The 13,722-nt window shown below is 32.7% G+C and overlaps 1 protein-coding gene across 2 annotated transcripts in view; it reads left to right on the top strand.

Moving 5' to 3' along the window:
- LOC124368682 (single-stranded DNA-binding protein 3-like) overlaps positions 1-2,038 on the top strand; it is an 89,968-nt gene extending 87,930 nt beyond the window's left edge. For both annotated transcript variants that reach the window (XM_046825968.1, XM_046825967.1), the window contains one exon: positions 162-2,038. In XM_046825968.1, the coding sequence (XP_046681924.1) occupies positions 162-266 (105 nt within the window). In that variant the 3' untranslated portion in view covers positions 267-2,038. The remainder of the gene's footprint in view (positions 1-161) is intronic.
- The last annotated feature ends 11,684 nt before the right edge of the window (positions 2,039-13,722 follow it).

The raw sequence follows: 13,722 nt of genomic DNA, 5'->3' as shown, positions 1-13,722 counted from the left end.
TCTATTTCTTCTTGCTTAATTCCTCTTGGAAAAAATATCGTTCACGAATTTGATACAAAATTTACTTAATAGTTTGAAGAAGTACACTCTTCTCAGAAGATTGATATGAGTGGATTCATTAGATTGAGTGAGAAAGCAAACAGACTTTGTTTTTCTTGCAGGACCAAACTGAGTCGGCTGCCATTCTCAAAATTAAGGAAAGTATGCAAGAAGAAGCGAAGAGGTTCGAAAAAGACTCCGACCATCCAGATTATTTCATGCAATAACACCCACCTGTCCCTAGTTCCTGTGGTCTGAGCCCACCCTGCCCCTGCCCTCAAGCCCACTCTACACCCTCTTCCCGTCCTCGCCCACAGTCTCTCGACATTCCCACTTCGTCTGTCTCTGCCCTGTCTCTGTAGGCAGTTGATGAGTCAGGGTCCCTAGGTCAACTGATACCCTTTTTCGCACAGCTCTTTTTCTGTTCCAGTCTATAAATAATAATCTGATCAGAAATTATATATTTTATACAAAAAAGAAAAAAATGATTATACTTCGCATTTTAAACAGCCAGAAACTACATTTTTATGCATAAATGTTGAAGAAATAGCAGAAATTATGATTTTGAATAATGAAACATAATGATAACTGTTTTAGATTTCATTTGTTTAAATGTTAAAAGGTAAAATTATGGGGTATGAGCATTCTTCCCAAAACCTCCAGCTCATCAGATCTGAGGACCCTTGACTCCGAATTTTACCAATGATTACTGTTATTTTAAACCTGCCTGTGTTTAACATAATAATATAGTGAGTTCCTTTGTTAGGAATAATACAAGTGTTTCGGTTGTATTCAATGTAACATTAGGAAGGCAATTGTTCTCAATTACTTTAAATTTAATTTAAAACTGGTGTCTTACGGTAAACTCGGATTGAATAATTAGTTGATGTTGTCAATTAGATGACTTGGTCTGTTATGACATTAGACATGAGTCATCTCAGTGAATCAATATGAGATCAGTTATATAACGAGCAGGTATTTTAAAATTTGAGCACTCATCTCTTCTGAGACATGAGGACATGGCCGTTGCAACTGTAAAACTGTAGAACGGTTTAGTTCTTTGTGTAAAACTAAATTTTAATATTATCTGCTATCTTAGCTAGTTCTAGATGTCAGTGTTCTCCAATAGTACAGTCAATACGTTAGTATTTTAAAATTGTATTGCAGTATCAGGAAATACATAAGGCATAGTTTCACTTTGCATCTATATACAGGGGTGCTGAAAAGTCTTGTAGTATGTGTGTGAAGTTTCGTAGCTTCATATGATATGGTTACAATAAAAAGAAGCCATTCTTGAACTTGCACTAAGATCAGTATTGAAACTTTCGAGTGCCGCAATTTTTTTAGGATTAACCTTTTGAGGTCTAATTTGCAGCATGATGTTCTACTAATTAAGACCTTTATAATAGGCCATCCCCCTGAGGTGGTGAAGAGCTATTGATTGAATCAAAAAATTAAATTTTATGCCCTATGTGACTGTAGAAAGTTTTATGTTTGTAGGTTTACCAGTACCGAAGATATTAGATTATTTCAAGACTTTTCAGCACCCCTGTATATACAGGGTGATCAACTGAAGGTGGCCACCATTGGGATCTCAGAAAGTACCAATTTTACAGCAAACTTTAAATTGGGTATTTATTTTTTATGCTTATTACAATTACTTTCTCACTTCAAAAACTTTATAATATGTTGGTCAGCTTTGGGCTTTTTCTTATGGGAACCTCTGTTTTTTCTTACTGATTTGGTTTAAACATAAACTTCTTAGATTTTTTCATTCTTGTTATTGTTTGGATGCACTTAATCGTTTAGCCACTACAAGTATAAATCTAACTCAATGTGCAATATTATTTTCAGTGGAATGTTAGAAAGTTGTTTCAATTTGACAAATATTTTATTTTATACAAAATAATGGAAAGGCAGTCGCGGGACTGACTGACAAAAGTTACTTTTTTATAACGGACTGTGAATATATATATATCTTGAAAAAGTACAATTCCTAATTATTAAATGGTTATTTTTTTTAGTTTTAAAAATAATAATAACACACTAGATCCTTGAGCACAAAAAAGTGTTATATTTCCTATTAATTTTATACATACTGACTGCTAAATATTGAAGTAATAAATATTTATACATTTTCATTATTATAGTTTATATTAGTTTTTACAATTGGGTCAGTATCATTTCCAGTACAATCTTGTATTTCTGAAATAATTGATTTATTTTCATTGTATTTATATTCTAAATATGAAATTATAGGTTTTTTGATAAAATCTTGATAAATTTCTTGTAAACACAGCATATATGTTTGTTTCATATCCCTATGTACTTACGTTTTTATCGTTTGACATTGTTAAATTTTATTTATTTTTAAAAAGCCAATTAATAGCATAGAAGTTTCTTCAGCACAATTTGTATTAAAATCTGTTTTTACGTAATTTATTTTTTAAGTGAATGAGAGGTGAGGGCCAATGTAATTTAGTAAAGGTTATAATTATATTCAACCAAAAGACTAATTTTCTTCCAGGATTAAATTACACTTTGGCTTTGTTTGCTAGAAAAGATGTAATCAATTTATTTTTACTCCTTTTATAATCCGATCTGGATGAAACTAGTAGTGAACTTGAATTTGAATTAATATTAACCGTGCTGAAATTCAATTTAGAATCCGATGAGCTTTAAATACTGCTATTAAATGATGCAGTAAGTCAATCAATTTTATATGAACTAAACGTGAAACGAAAGTTTTAACCCATGAAAGCACACATCCATATTTTGCCAAAAGAAGTAATCACTTAAAAAATGTGCTGAAATTACTGTTAAAGTAATTATTTAAAGGTTTTCAAAGTAAACCCCATCTTAATACATATGCGCGCGTTGCCCTACTGTGCAAGTCGTTTACGGCTCATGCTATGGTGATTATAACATGTTATGGTGAATGTTGTGCAAATCACCCTGTATATTTCACAAGTGGTTGAATGGTGTTGAGTCGATTGCCTTCTTGGTGTTACTCTGTATAATTTAATTATTTTAGTTTTCCAAATTGTTAGCAAGCTATGGTAAGCATTAGTAGCTAGCCTCACACTGTTCAAATAGGTGTAATTTTACATAATGAGTGAAAATCTCCCTTCTTCCTAGGTTGTAGAATGATCTCGTTGTTAGATTCTTTTGTAAAAAAAGGAAAACTAATAATCTGGAATGAGTTATAGGATACTTTTAATTAATTGTTTTGTGTCAATGTGTATATTGGCAGTTAGTGATAGTAGTAAGAACACATGAAATTATAATTATGTTATTATGCTTTGTGTCTTGTTGGTACCAATCAGTTTGGTTTTTAAATATTGAAAATAATTGTTGATTTTGTGGTGCAGTTTATTTCAGCCTTGTTATTATTATAATTTTACTGGGTAGCTTGACAACCACCAACGTTTACCTGTGCGTCCAATCCATAAAAATTACTTAGTTTGTAACGTCTTTTGACAACCACCAACGTTTACCTGTGCGTCCAATCCATAAAAATTACTTAGTTTGTAACGTCTTTTGACAACCACCAACGTTTACCTGTGCGTCCAATCCATAAAAATTACTTAGTTTGTAACGTCTTTTGACAACCACCAACGTTTACCTGTGCGTCCAATCCATAAAAATTACTTAGTTTGTAACGTCTTTTGACAACCACCAACGTTTACCTGTGCGTCCAATCCATAAAAATTACTTAGTTTGTAACGTCTTTTGACAACCTGTAGATAAATCTGTAGAGTTAGTCATTTGAGTGTTATACAGGGTGTTTCCAACCACCCGTCTCGAATGTCTTTAACAGGATGAGGCAGATGAGGAGTTCTACTTAATATATAACTGGAGAATGATTTGAACTGTAACAGAGTTCTACGTTCTTAAATCACATGCAGGGAGTCTGTTTAAAATAGAAGGGATATTCATAAAATAAGAGCAGTTTTGGTCACAGGAACAAATAAACTCATAAGAAACGCATTTTATTAGCACATTTAGTTAGCTACTTCACTTCTCTACATAATCGCAGTTTACTTGCATTTTTCATACCGCTGCATCAGCTTCTTTAACCCCTGTGTGTAGAAGCTGGCTGTCTGAGAGTTGAACCAGTTTACAACTCCGTTCTTCAGTTCCTCTTTGGTTTCAAAATGTTGTCCACCGAACCAAAGTTTCAAGTGCTAGAAGATGAAGTAGTCACTAGGTGCAAGGTCAGGACTGTATGATGGATGGTCAAAGAGTTCCCAACAAAAATCTTGTTTTTGGTAGCAGTGTGAGGATGTGCTTCATCGTGAAGGAGGATTATGCCCGATGACAGTTTCCCATGTTGTTTATTCTGGATCACACATCTCAACTTATTGAGCTTTTCGTAGTACACATTATAATTGTTGTCCCACACTACATAAAATATACAAAAAGAACACCTTGTATATCCAAACAACTGTACCATAAATTTTCTACTTATGGAGTTACGTTAACTTTTTCGGTTTTGGTGAAGATGAGTGTCGCCACTGCATCGATTGCTACTTTGTTTCTGAATTGATGTAGGATATCCACATCTCATTCCCTGTAACAATGCAGAAAAACAAATCCTCTACATCTTTGTTGGTAATGGCCCAAAAACTGTTGCCCACAGGACATTCTTTGCTCTTTGTGGTGGTCGGTCAGCATTTTCGGTACCCACCTTACACACAATTTGTGTTATCCGAGATTTTCCTTGACAATATTGTATCCAAGTTGAGGAAATTATTCAGCCAGGCCATGAATTGTCAATTGACGATCAGATCGCAATTTTTGGTCCACTTGGGAAACGATTTCATCAGTCAGGATACTGGTCCTGCCTCTTTGAAAACTGTGTTCCAAAGCACTAATATTTAAATATGAGCAAACAGCTCTTACTTTATGAATACACCTCGTACTTTCATGAGATCTTATGTACAATGGTACATAACCTGACTCCATAGTAATGCAGTAGTAACAGTTTCTAGCTTTAATACCAGATAATGAATGTCTATTTTTAATAATGAAAAGTACCAGTTTTGGAGTTCTTGCTCAAAAACAGGTAGTAATAGATAAATGTAAATAACATTACTGTACTTTACATTTAAAATGAGGTTTCACGTCATGTACCAAATCATGATCATATTCCGAGTTAAGGCCATTTGAACTGTATTCAACATTTTCTTTTGTATATCAATTCATGTGGCTTGTCATTTTATACCAGTATCTAGTTTGATGTGTGTTTGTGTAGGTAAAGTTTACAGTTATAATGAAGAATTAATGATACATTGTTTAGATGCAAGGTGACAGCTGCCTAATAACAACAATTGTATGAACAGCTAAGTTAATGAAACATATGTGGTTTTGAACTATTTTAGTTTAATACACTGATTTTAGTTTTAACATTATATTATAAAATTTAAAATATGTTTAAAATGTTGAAAACACATTTTATTCTAATGTAAATACTAGAAAAAATGTTCAAATACAAAAGTTAGCATCTAAAGATTTTGAGATAGGATAATTTGATGTTATTCCAAATTTAGGCTTGGACCACATGGAGACATATTGACAAAATTATCATGTTGAATACCCAAAATATTGTAAATTTATTGTAAAAGCAGATATGAAAATACAAATTTCTTATCTTCACAACTGCATTCATTATGGTGTAATATGTAGTCTTCCATTAAATGTATCCGTTTTTCGGTTGCCATTTCGAAATGAAAAAGATAATTAAGTTTTGTTTTCACTCACATGTGTGATTTATAAAGATTTATAAATGATGTATAACATTACATCATTTGAAAAAGAGAGAATTGAACCCCAGGTATATAAAAGGGGGTGTAAGGCTGTATGGTCAAAATTTTGGTCTAGATTATTTTAGGTCATAATCTAAATTAATAGAATGTACAAACTGCAGATGTGTTCATGTTCCGGCTGGATTGGTACCACAAGACCAGTAAACATGTATGTATATTTTGAATTGCTGTAAAATCTGCCTTATTTTCTAAGGTTGAAATTAAAGTGGTAACACACTTATAAGTAAAGTATTAGTGTTATATTAAGTTGTAAAAAAGTGAATTGTGTTAATGGGTGGATATGTGGAACAGTGGTGGATCTCAGAGAAGGCAGTTGGCCAGGATGTATTATAACATAGCGGTAATGGCTCGGGATTCCTCGTGTTCTTAATTTATTCTAATGTAGTATACTTCAGATTTAGTTGAATAAGTCTTGAAATTTTGTCAGATAATAGTTGTAATAATAATTGTTTATAAAGGTCTGCAAAATAGTGTTGGCATATTTTTGTAAATTAAAACAAAATTGGCTAGTATCATAAGGGTTCAAAAGCTTTGAACTTGTAATGCTATTATGCATAACGTAGATATGATGGGAAGAGTGGTTCAGTGCAAATGTTCAGTTCAGCTCCTTTTCATCAAGATTAAGCTTGATTTTGTAGTCTCGGTGCCTCTAATGTTGAAACAAGGCAAAGAGATCATTTTGAGCTTCTTTGTCACTGATTTTCTTTGGATCTCTTCAGACAGATGTGGACTCCAGATTCTGGGAGTCAAGTTAGTGACAGTGTCAGATATAGACACTAACTATGCGTAAGGTGAAATGGAGCTAACATAACGTTTGCGCTATTATACTGATTATTAAAATTTGAAAATTACATATTTTTCCTAGTATTTTACCAAATTTTAACCTTAAATCTTATTAGTTAAATATTAAGAAAATACTTTTATGGGATATTAAAAAAGATATTGTCTTTTCAAAAATAAATAGTGTGCAGTTACAGAGTCTTGATCTCTTTGTAGACCTGAAGTAACGGTCAGCAGGAAGGGGTTGATCCACCACTGGTAGACCTGTTTGACAAGTATTGAGTATTAGTTTTATGTATAAGAAACCTCACTTTATTTCTTTCTGTAGGGTTACATAATATGTATAAACACAATGTATAAATCTTTATTGTTGCTTTTTAGAAGTTAAAATTGTTATTTTTTGTAAGATTTTGATTTTATTTGAGCTTCAGTATTTTCCAATGATAATACATAATATTTATGAATAACAATCTAATCTGTCTTGGTTCTGTTAATAGATTTTATTTTGTAAATCTGTAATGTAACCCTTAAAATTATTACTGTTTCAAATCAAGAGTTTACATAATATTTGTCATTTATATATTATTTTTAATTTTGTTGCATCACTGTTTTAAGTATATGTTTATGACCAAAGTCTTTCATTTTCCTTTGTTGTCAACAGATTATGATTTTAAATATACATAATGTATTATTATTTAATATACATCACATAAAATAACACCTTGTCATATACAGACCCAAAGTTAAGGCTTATAATTGTTAAGACACATTCTATATAACAAAGTATTGTATAATACCAACGTTCTATATTACAAAGTTTTATTTAATACCAACCTTCTATATTACAAAGTATTATATAATAATATTACTGTTTTGTTTGTTGTTAATAATTGTATCACACATTCATACTGGAGTACGATACACTGTCACAGGATATATTTAATTTGTTCACCATGGGAAGAAAGGAAAAATTGTACTTATTCAAGTAATTGAAACCTTGCAATCTTTTATTTTTTATTTGCAGGTAAACTACAGTTTGTACGTAACGTAATATAATAAATTCTGAAAATGATATTTAATTGTCTACTATATATGTACAAAAGCAACAAACGCCTGATCAAATTTTATTGTAAGTTATTTCTTGTTTAACATCGTTTAAAGTTTATTATGTATACATATTTAAATGTTATTTGTATGATTTTTATTCTTAATGTAAATCTTTTAACAGTCCTTAAATATGCTACAAAATCAACATGGTTTGTTTTATTTAATCCTGACAGATTTCGTCATAAAAAAATTAAGTTAATTTCCAATTTGGAGAATTTGATCCAAGGATTCTCAGATGACATCGCTATTTAGTTTAATGGAGTTCCCACTTGTTTTAACAGATGTAATGTTGGAACTGCAAAATGAAATTTGCAAAACGTTAAATAATTACCGAACCTGCTTGTTTATAATTTTTATAAAACATTGATTTTATCTTTTTAATTATTATGTTATAAGGTAAGTATGGAATTTAGTTTGGTGAATGTGTCTGCATTAACCCTCTCTCAGTCTAATTACCATGATGTGCTTCTGGGCTTCTCGGGCTGAATTTATTAAACAACTCTATTCTAACAAAACTGTTACATATACACGTAATTTTAAATGGAATTAATTTCTCTATAATTCACCCTCAAATCCTCAAGAAGATGAATCAGCTGAAGATGATGAGGAGGATGCACGGACGGAGAGTGATCGATCTGAACTGTCCACGAAAGACGCAAGAGAAGGTACTAAAATGTTTTTTTTTTCACAGAGTTGTTGACATGAAAGTATAGTGAACAATTTTGTTTAATTATATTGCACAAAGTATCTTCGAGTTAAATTCCACTTTCAAAAATTGATTTTTTCAAGACTTGACCGCAATTTTTTATTTTTTGTGAAGTATTGATCTGTTATGTATAATTTTTTACAACAATATGTACAAGTGATTTACTATTTACATGGATAGGGTATTTTTTAAATTGTCGCAGTCTATTTTTGATCTAGGCCAACATTTAACAATATCTTCAGTTACGTTAATGACGATTCGTATTACGGAGGTTGGCCACAAATATCTTCGTTTTACAGAAGTCATCACAGAGCTCTCAGGAGAAACCTTTATAAGACGAATAACGGCAGTATTAAACCTCGATAAAACGAACCTCTTTATTAAGAATATCTCGATAAGACGGATTTTTTCCATAGCCCTTAAAATTTTTCTTATTGAGGTTCCACTGTAATGTGTGTGATTAACACAGACTATAAGCAGAAAAACTTTAACAATTATGAAAGTGGAGTTTTACACTGGAAGCCAGGGAAAAGGACTTCTTGAGTTATTAATTGGTGCTTGTAGCCCTTAAAATTTTTCTTATTGAGGTTCCACTGTAATGTGTGTGATTAACACAGACTATAAGCAGAAAAACTTTAACAATTATGAAAGTGGAGTTTTACACTGGAAGCCAGGGAAAAGGACTTCTTGAGTTATTAATTGGTGCTTGTAGCAAAGTCAAAATTAGACTGAATCGACTTAAGTTACACCAGAAGCTGTTTTACAAAACTTCCTTAGCAACACACCCGAGTACAGTTGCCCACTCATAATAATGGGTGGTACGTGGGTAAATGAAATATTAACTACAATTTTGCTATTGTTCTTAGAATGCAGGCTTAACTAGATAATGCTGTGTGGAGTAGATGTTTGGTTTATCAGGAGTGGGGAAACTGTCTGGTTAGTGTTCAATTTGGCATTGCTATCAGTACAGCCATGGCCAAGTGAGAAGTCCCTTTGTCTGTTGAGCAACAGATTAAAGTTTTTAACCAATGAAGGCGTTAAACCGTCTAAAATTTTAACTTGTTTGCGGTCACAGTTGGGACAGTACACTGTCTCAAAATCGTGTGTTTAAGAGTGGACGAGAACGGGTTGAAAACGAAAATTATGTTCGACGCTCAAGGGCAACCTTACAGAAGATAATATTCGTGATGTTCAAATTCTGCGGGAAAAGTTCTTGCAATGATATTTTTGGACTATAGGGGAATTTTATTTGTTAATTTTCTGCACGATCAACGTACAGAGAATGCAGCTTACTACTGTCAGTTGTTACGGTCGGCGGAAACTACCTTTAGAAACAAGAGAAGAGACATGACCATCAGAGATGTCATTCTCCTCCATGACAACGCCAGGCCTCACACCACGGCTTTGACAAGGTAAAAACTGGAAGAAATTGGCTAGAAAACCCTTGAGCACCCTCCTTATAGCCCTGACTTGTCCCCCTGTGACTATTTTTGTTCGCGCCTATATGAAGGAATCACTGGGAAGAAAACGATTTTAGAGCAACGAAGAAGTCGAGGAGCACGTGCATGATTGGCTTACAACTCGCTCTCAGACTTTCTATGATAAGGTAATACTGAAACTTCTAAATCGATGGCACAAGTGTGATCACGCAGGAAAGTATATTGAAAAATGTTAAAAGAATAAAAAGTGTATAAGGTTCTTAAATAAAGGTAAAAATAAAAACTACCATTCATATTTGATTTACCCTACAAATGGTACAAATGGTATCATTAAGAAGTGCACTGCAATAATCTGTGTGAACTAAAAACCCATAACGAAGAAAGACACTTAGGTATGTATTACATGTACACTTTATAACTTACAAATATAACATGATAAATATGAAGGAAACATTATTTTTTCGGACATTTGCCGTTCAGAGATGTAAGAAACCAGTAACTATCTGTAATCTGATCTCTTCCTTAGGTGAATAACTAGACTAACACATAACTACAATATAGGTCAAAATACATCGATCATACCAGAGCGTTGTCAACTCTATGCACACTAACTCTCAAACATGTACTTAATAATAACAAAACAATAATTATGAAAACCGACTGTAAGAATACAGGTCACAAAAGGTGTACACTAAGTGAACTGACCAGAGGCCAATAGTAAATGGCAATCGTCACAGCAGAAACAAGATGGAGACAAAAAAGAAATCGAGAGCGGGCCTTTATTTATTGTTGGTGCATTCTATACTGTGACTGCATTGGTTTATTACAAATCTCTAATCTGTTTGATACTTTAGGTTTACTTCTAAGTTCGTTTTTATGAATTGGTAACCAAACCGGGCTTATTTCGACTGATGGTTGGTCTGCCAATTTAATGTATAAATCCTCAATTAATTTCCTTATGAAGAAATGAGTCTCCTGATATATTATTTTGGCTTCATCTCAACAAACGTATGATGGTCTTCGGACCAACAATGATGTGCAATTTTTGTTCTATTAGTCCCTTTATTATATTTTTTCGTCCTAGTGTTTAATGCTCTTTATTTCTAACCTTTGTATTCCCTATTACAATTACATTTCTATTTTTTTTTACCGTAAACACAGTTTTTGCACTCTGATTTACTTTCTATGGAATGATTCTTCTGTTTCGCTTACAGTAGTTTATTAGTAGCATCCATTGTATCTAAAATCCGATTCAATTCCTATTTTCATTCATTTATCTGATCATAAGCTCTTTGCTCTATCAAGTAATAAGTAGACTACTACTTTGAAGGATTTTTGATGGTTTAATTGATAGTTTAAATATTTTTTAAAGGATTTCCTGTGTGTGTTTTCTTCCTGAAAACCATATAGTCTTAAGGATATCCTTATACAAACAAATCTAAAAAAAGGAAGTTTGTTTGGACTCCCACTTCCATTGTGAAGTGGGTGTAAGACATAGCCTTATTTCTCTTCTTTTGTCAAATTGGGCTTCGTGGGAGGAATTTTCTTCAATTAATAAACGGTGTATTTCAAAAGAATGATAAAAATGAGATAAATTACTATAAAACTATAACAAAGAAATAAACTACGTAACAACAAAAAAGGGGTAAACTATAAAGCAAATAAATGGACTATGAAGAACACTCAAATATAAATTGTGAAATGAAATAAAAAAAAAAAACTTGTGTGGTTACAGAATGTATTAAATTTTATAGAAAAAAAACTAAATTTAACTACATGTCTTATAAAAGAGTTTTACAGGTTAAGGAATCTAAAAATACTAGTCTAATAGAAATTTTGTGTAATTTAAACAGGAGTTATCTTACATCTGCCAGTGAGTGAGGCAGTACATTTTTTTTAAAGGGTCCGATCTCCTTTTAAGCCTTTTTATGCTATTCTGTCCATCTTCATGTGTCACTTTCCTACGCAATGATCTCAACAAGCAGAATGAGAAGGAGAGATGAGGGTACTGATGTGTGTGTGCGTGTATATATATATATATATATATATATATATATATATATATATACAGGGTGATTCGGTTAGTGTTACCGGCACTTTCTGAGCTGATTGTACTATAAAAAATAAAGAAAAAAGTTCATATAAACATGGGTCCGGAAATGCTTCCTTACTGGGTTATGGCCAATTGAAGATTTCACCAAAAATTGTGTGCAGGAGGTCAAATGATGATTTGCCGCGTGTTTATGAAGAGATATTTATAGGCGAATGCAACTTTTTCTAACGGATTTTTAGATGAGAAATTGAATAAAGTTCATCTCATAGCTGTATCTCATTTAGTTTTTTTTGTTATACTACAAAAAACAGAAATAAAATAATTTTGAAAACACTTTTTTAAGGTTTAACGGACAATTATTTTGTTAAATAGGCATTGAAGACCCACATTTTTACAAAGAAACTTGCAGAAAATTTAATTCTGAATAAAATTATGTGCCACACGGCTATTAACAGCGAAGTATTAGTTTCTGGAATTTAATTTTACAACAAACATTCTACCAAGCAAGAAATACGTATTTAGTAAATAAACACCGTAATGTAATGATATAAGGTACACAAATAATTGATTAGCATACAATTGTAAATACGATTTTAATAGATTAATGCTCAACTAAAAAACAATAATACTATTACTTTTTAGGACTATCCAAATGGTTTACATCATGTACCTACATATCTTTGTCACGTTAGCTTTACAGAAGGTAAATTATGTTTTTATAAGTTGGTATCACAAATCAGCTGTTCAACAATACACTGCAATGTATTGAGGAATCCAAATTATTTGTTACCAATTCTGTACTAGTTTAATGAGTGCAATTTAATACAATTAATTTACTACTCGTTTGTTAGTGAAGTGTATTTTAAAGTAACTTACTATCACAATTGCAATGCCTTTGTTATTTACAACGGAAGAATATGCCGACATGGTATTTGTCTTAGGCGTTTGTGACGGAAATGCAACCGCTGCTACTGCAGAATACCGAAGACGATTTCCTAATCGCAGAGTTCCAAACCCAAAAACGATCAGTGGATCATTTCGTACCCTAAGAGTAACAGGTAAACTTCCTAGTATTAATAATTATCGGGATCGCCCTGCCCAGAATAATGTAGATATGGAAGAGGCTATAATCATGGCTACTGAACGCAGTCCTGGTGTCAGTACACGGCGTCTTTCTAGGCGATTCGCAGTGTCTCAGTCTGAAGTATGGAGAACTTTGCGCAAAAATAGCATGTTCCCTTACCATAAACAACAAGTTCAAAGTATTCAACCAACAGATCCTCCTCTTCGATTGGAATTTTGCAACTGGTTAATTAGAAACCGTCAACATCATAGAACCATTTTATTCACTGATGAAGCTCAATTTACCCGAGATGGCGTCAACAACCTTCACAATGAACACACTTGGGCAGAGGTAAATCCACATAGTACAATCGTGCGCAACTTTCAACACAGATTTAGTGTAAATGTATGGTGTGGACTCATTCATGATCGATTAATAGGACCATTCATTCTCCGAGGACATCTAAATTCCCGCATGTACCTAGAATTCCTTACAGAACAACTACCACTATTATTAGAAGATGTTCCATTAGCAGCAAGGTGCAATATTATTTATCAACATGATGGTGCCCCTGCCCACTTTTCCCATAATGTAACAATGCACTTAAACGAGCAGTTTCCCGGGCGATGGATTGGTCGCGGTGGACCACACACTTGGCCACCAAGATCACCAGATCTAACTCCATTAGATTTCTGTATATGGGGTTG

Source organism: Homalodisca vitripennis, chromosome X (assembly GCF_021130785.1).
Source record: "Homalodisca vitripennis isolate AUS2020 chromosome X, UT_GWSS_2.1, whole genome shotgun sequence".
Classification (NCBI taxonomy): domain Eukaryota; kingdom Metazoa; phylum Arthropoda; class Insecta; order Hemiptera; family Cicadellidae; genus Homalodisca; species Homalodisca vitripennis.
Note: the sequence above shows the minus strand (reverse complement) of the source record. Positions and strands in the feature narration are given on the sequence as shown.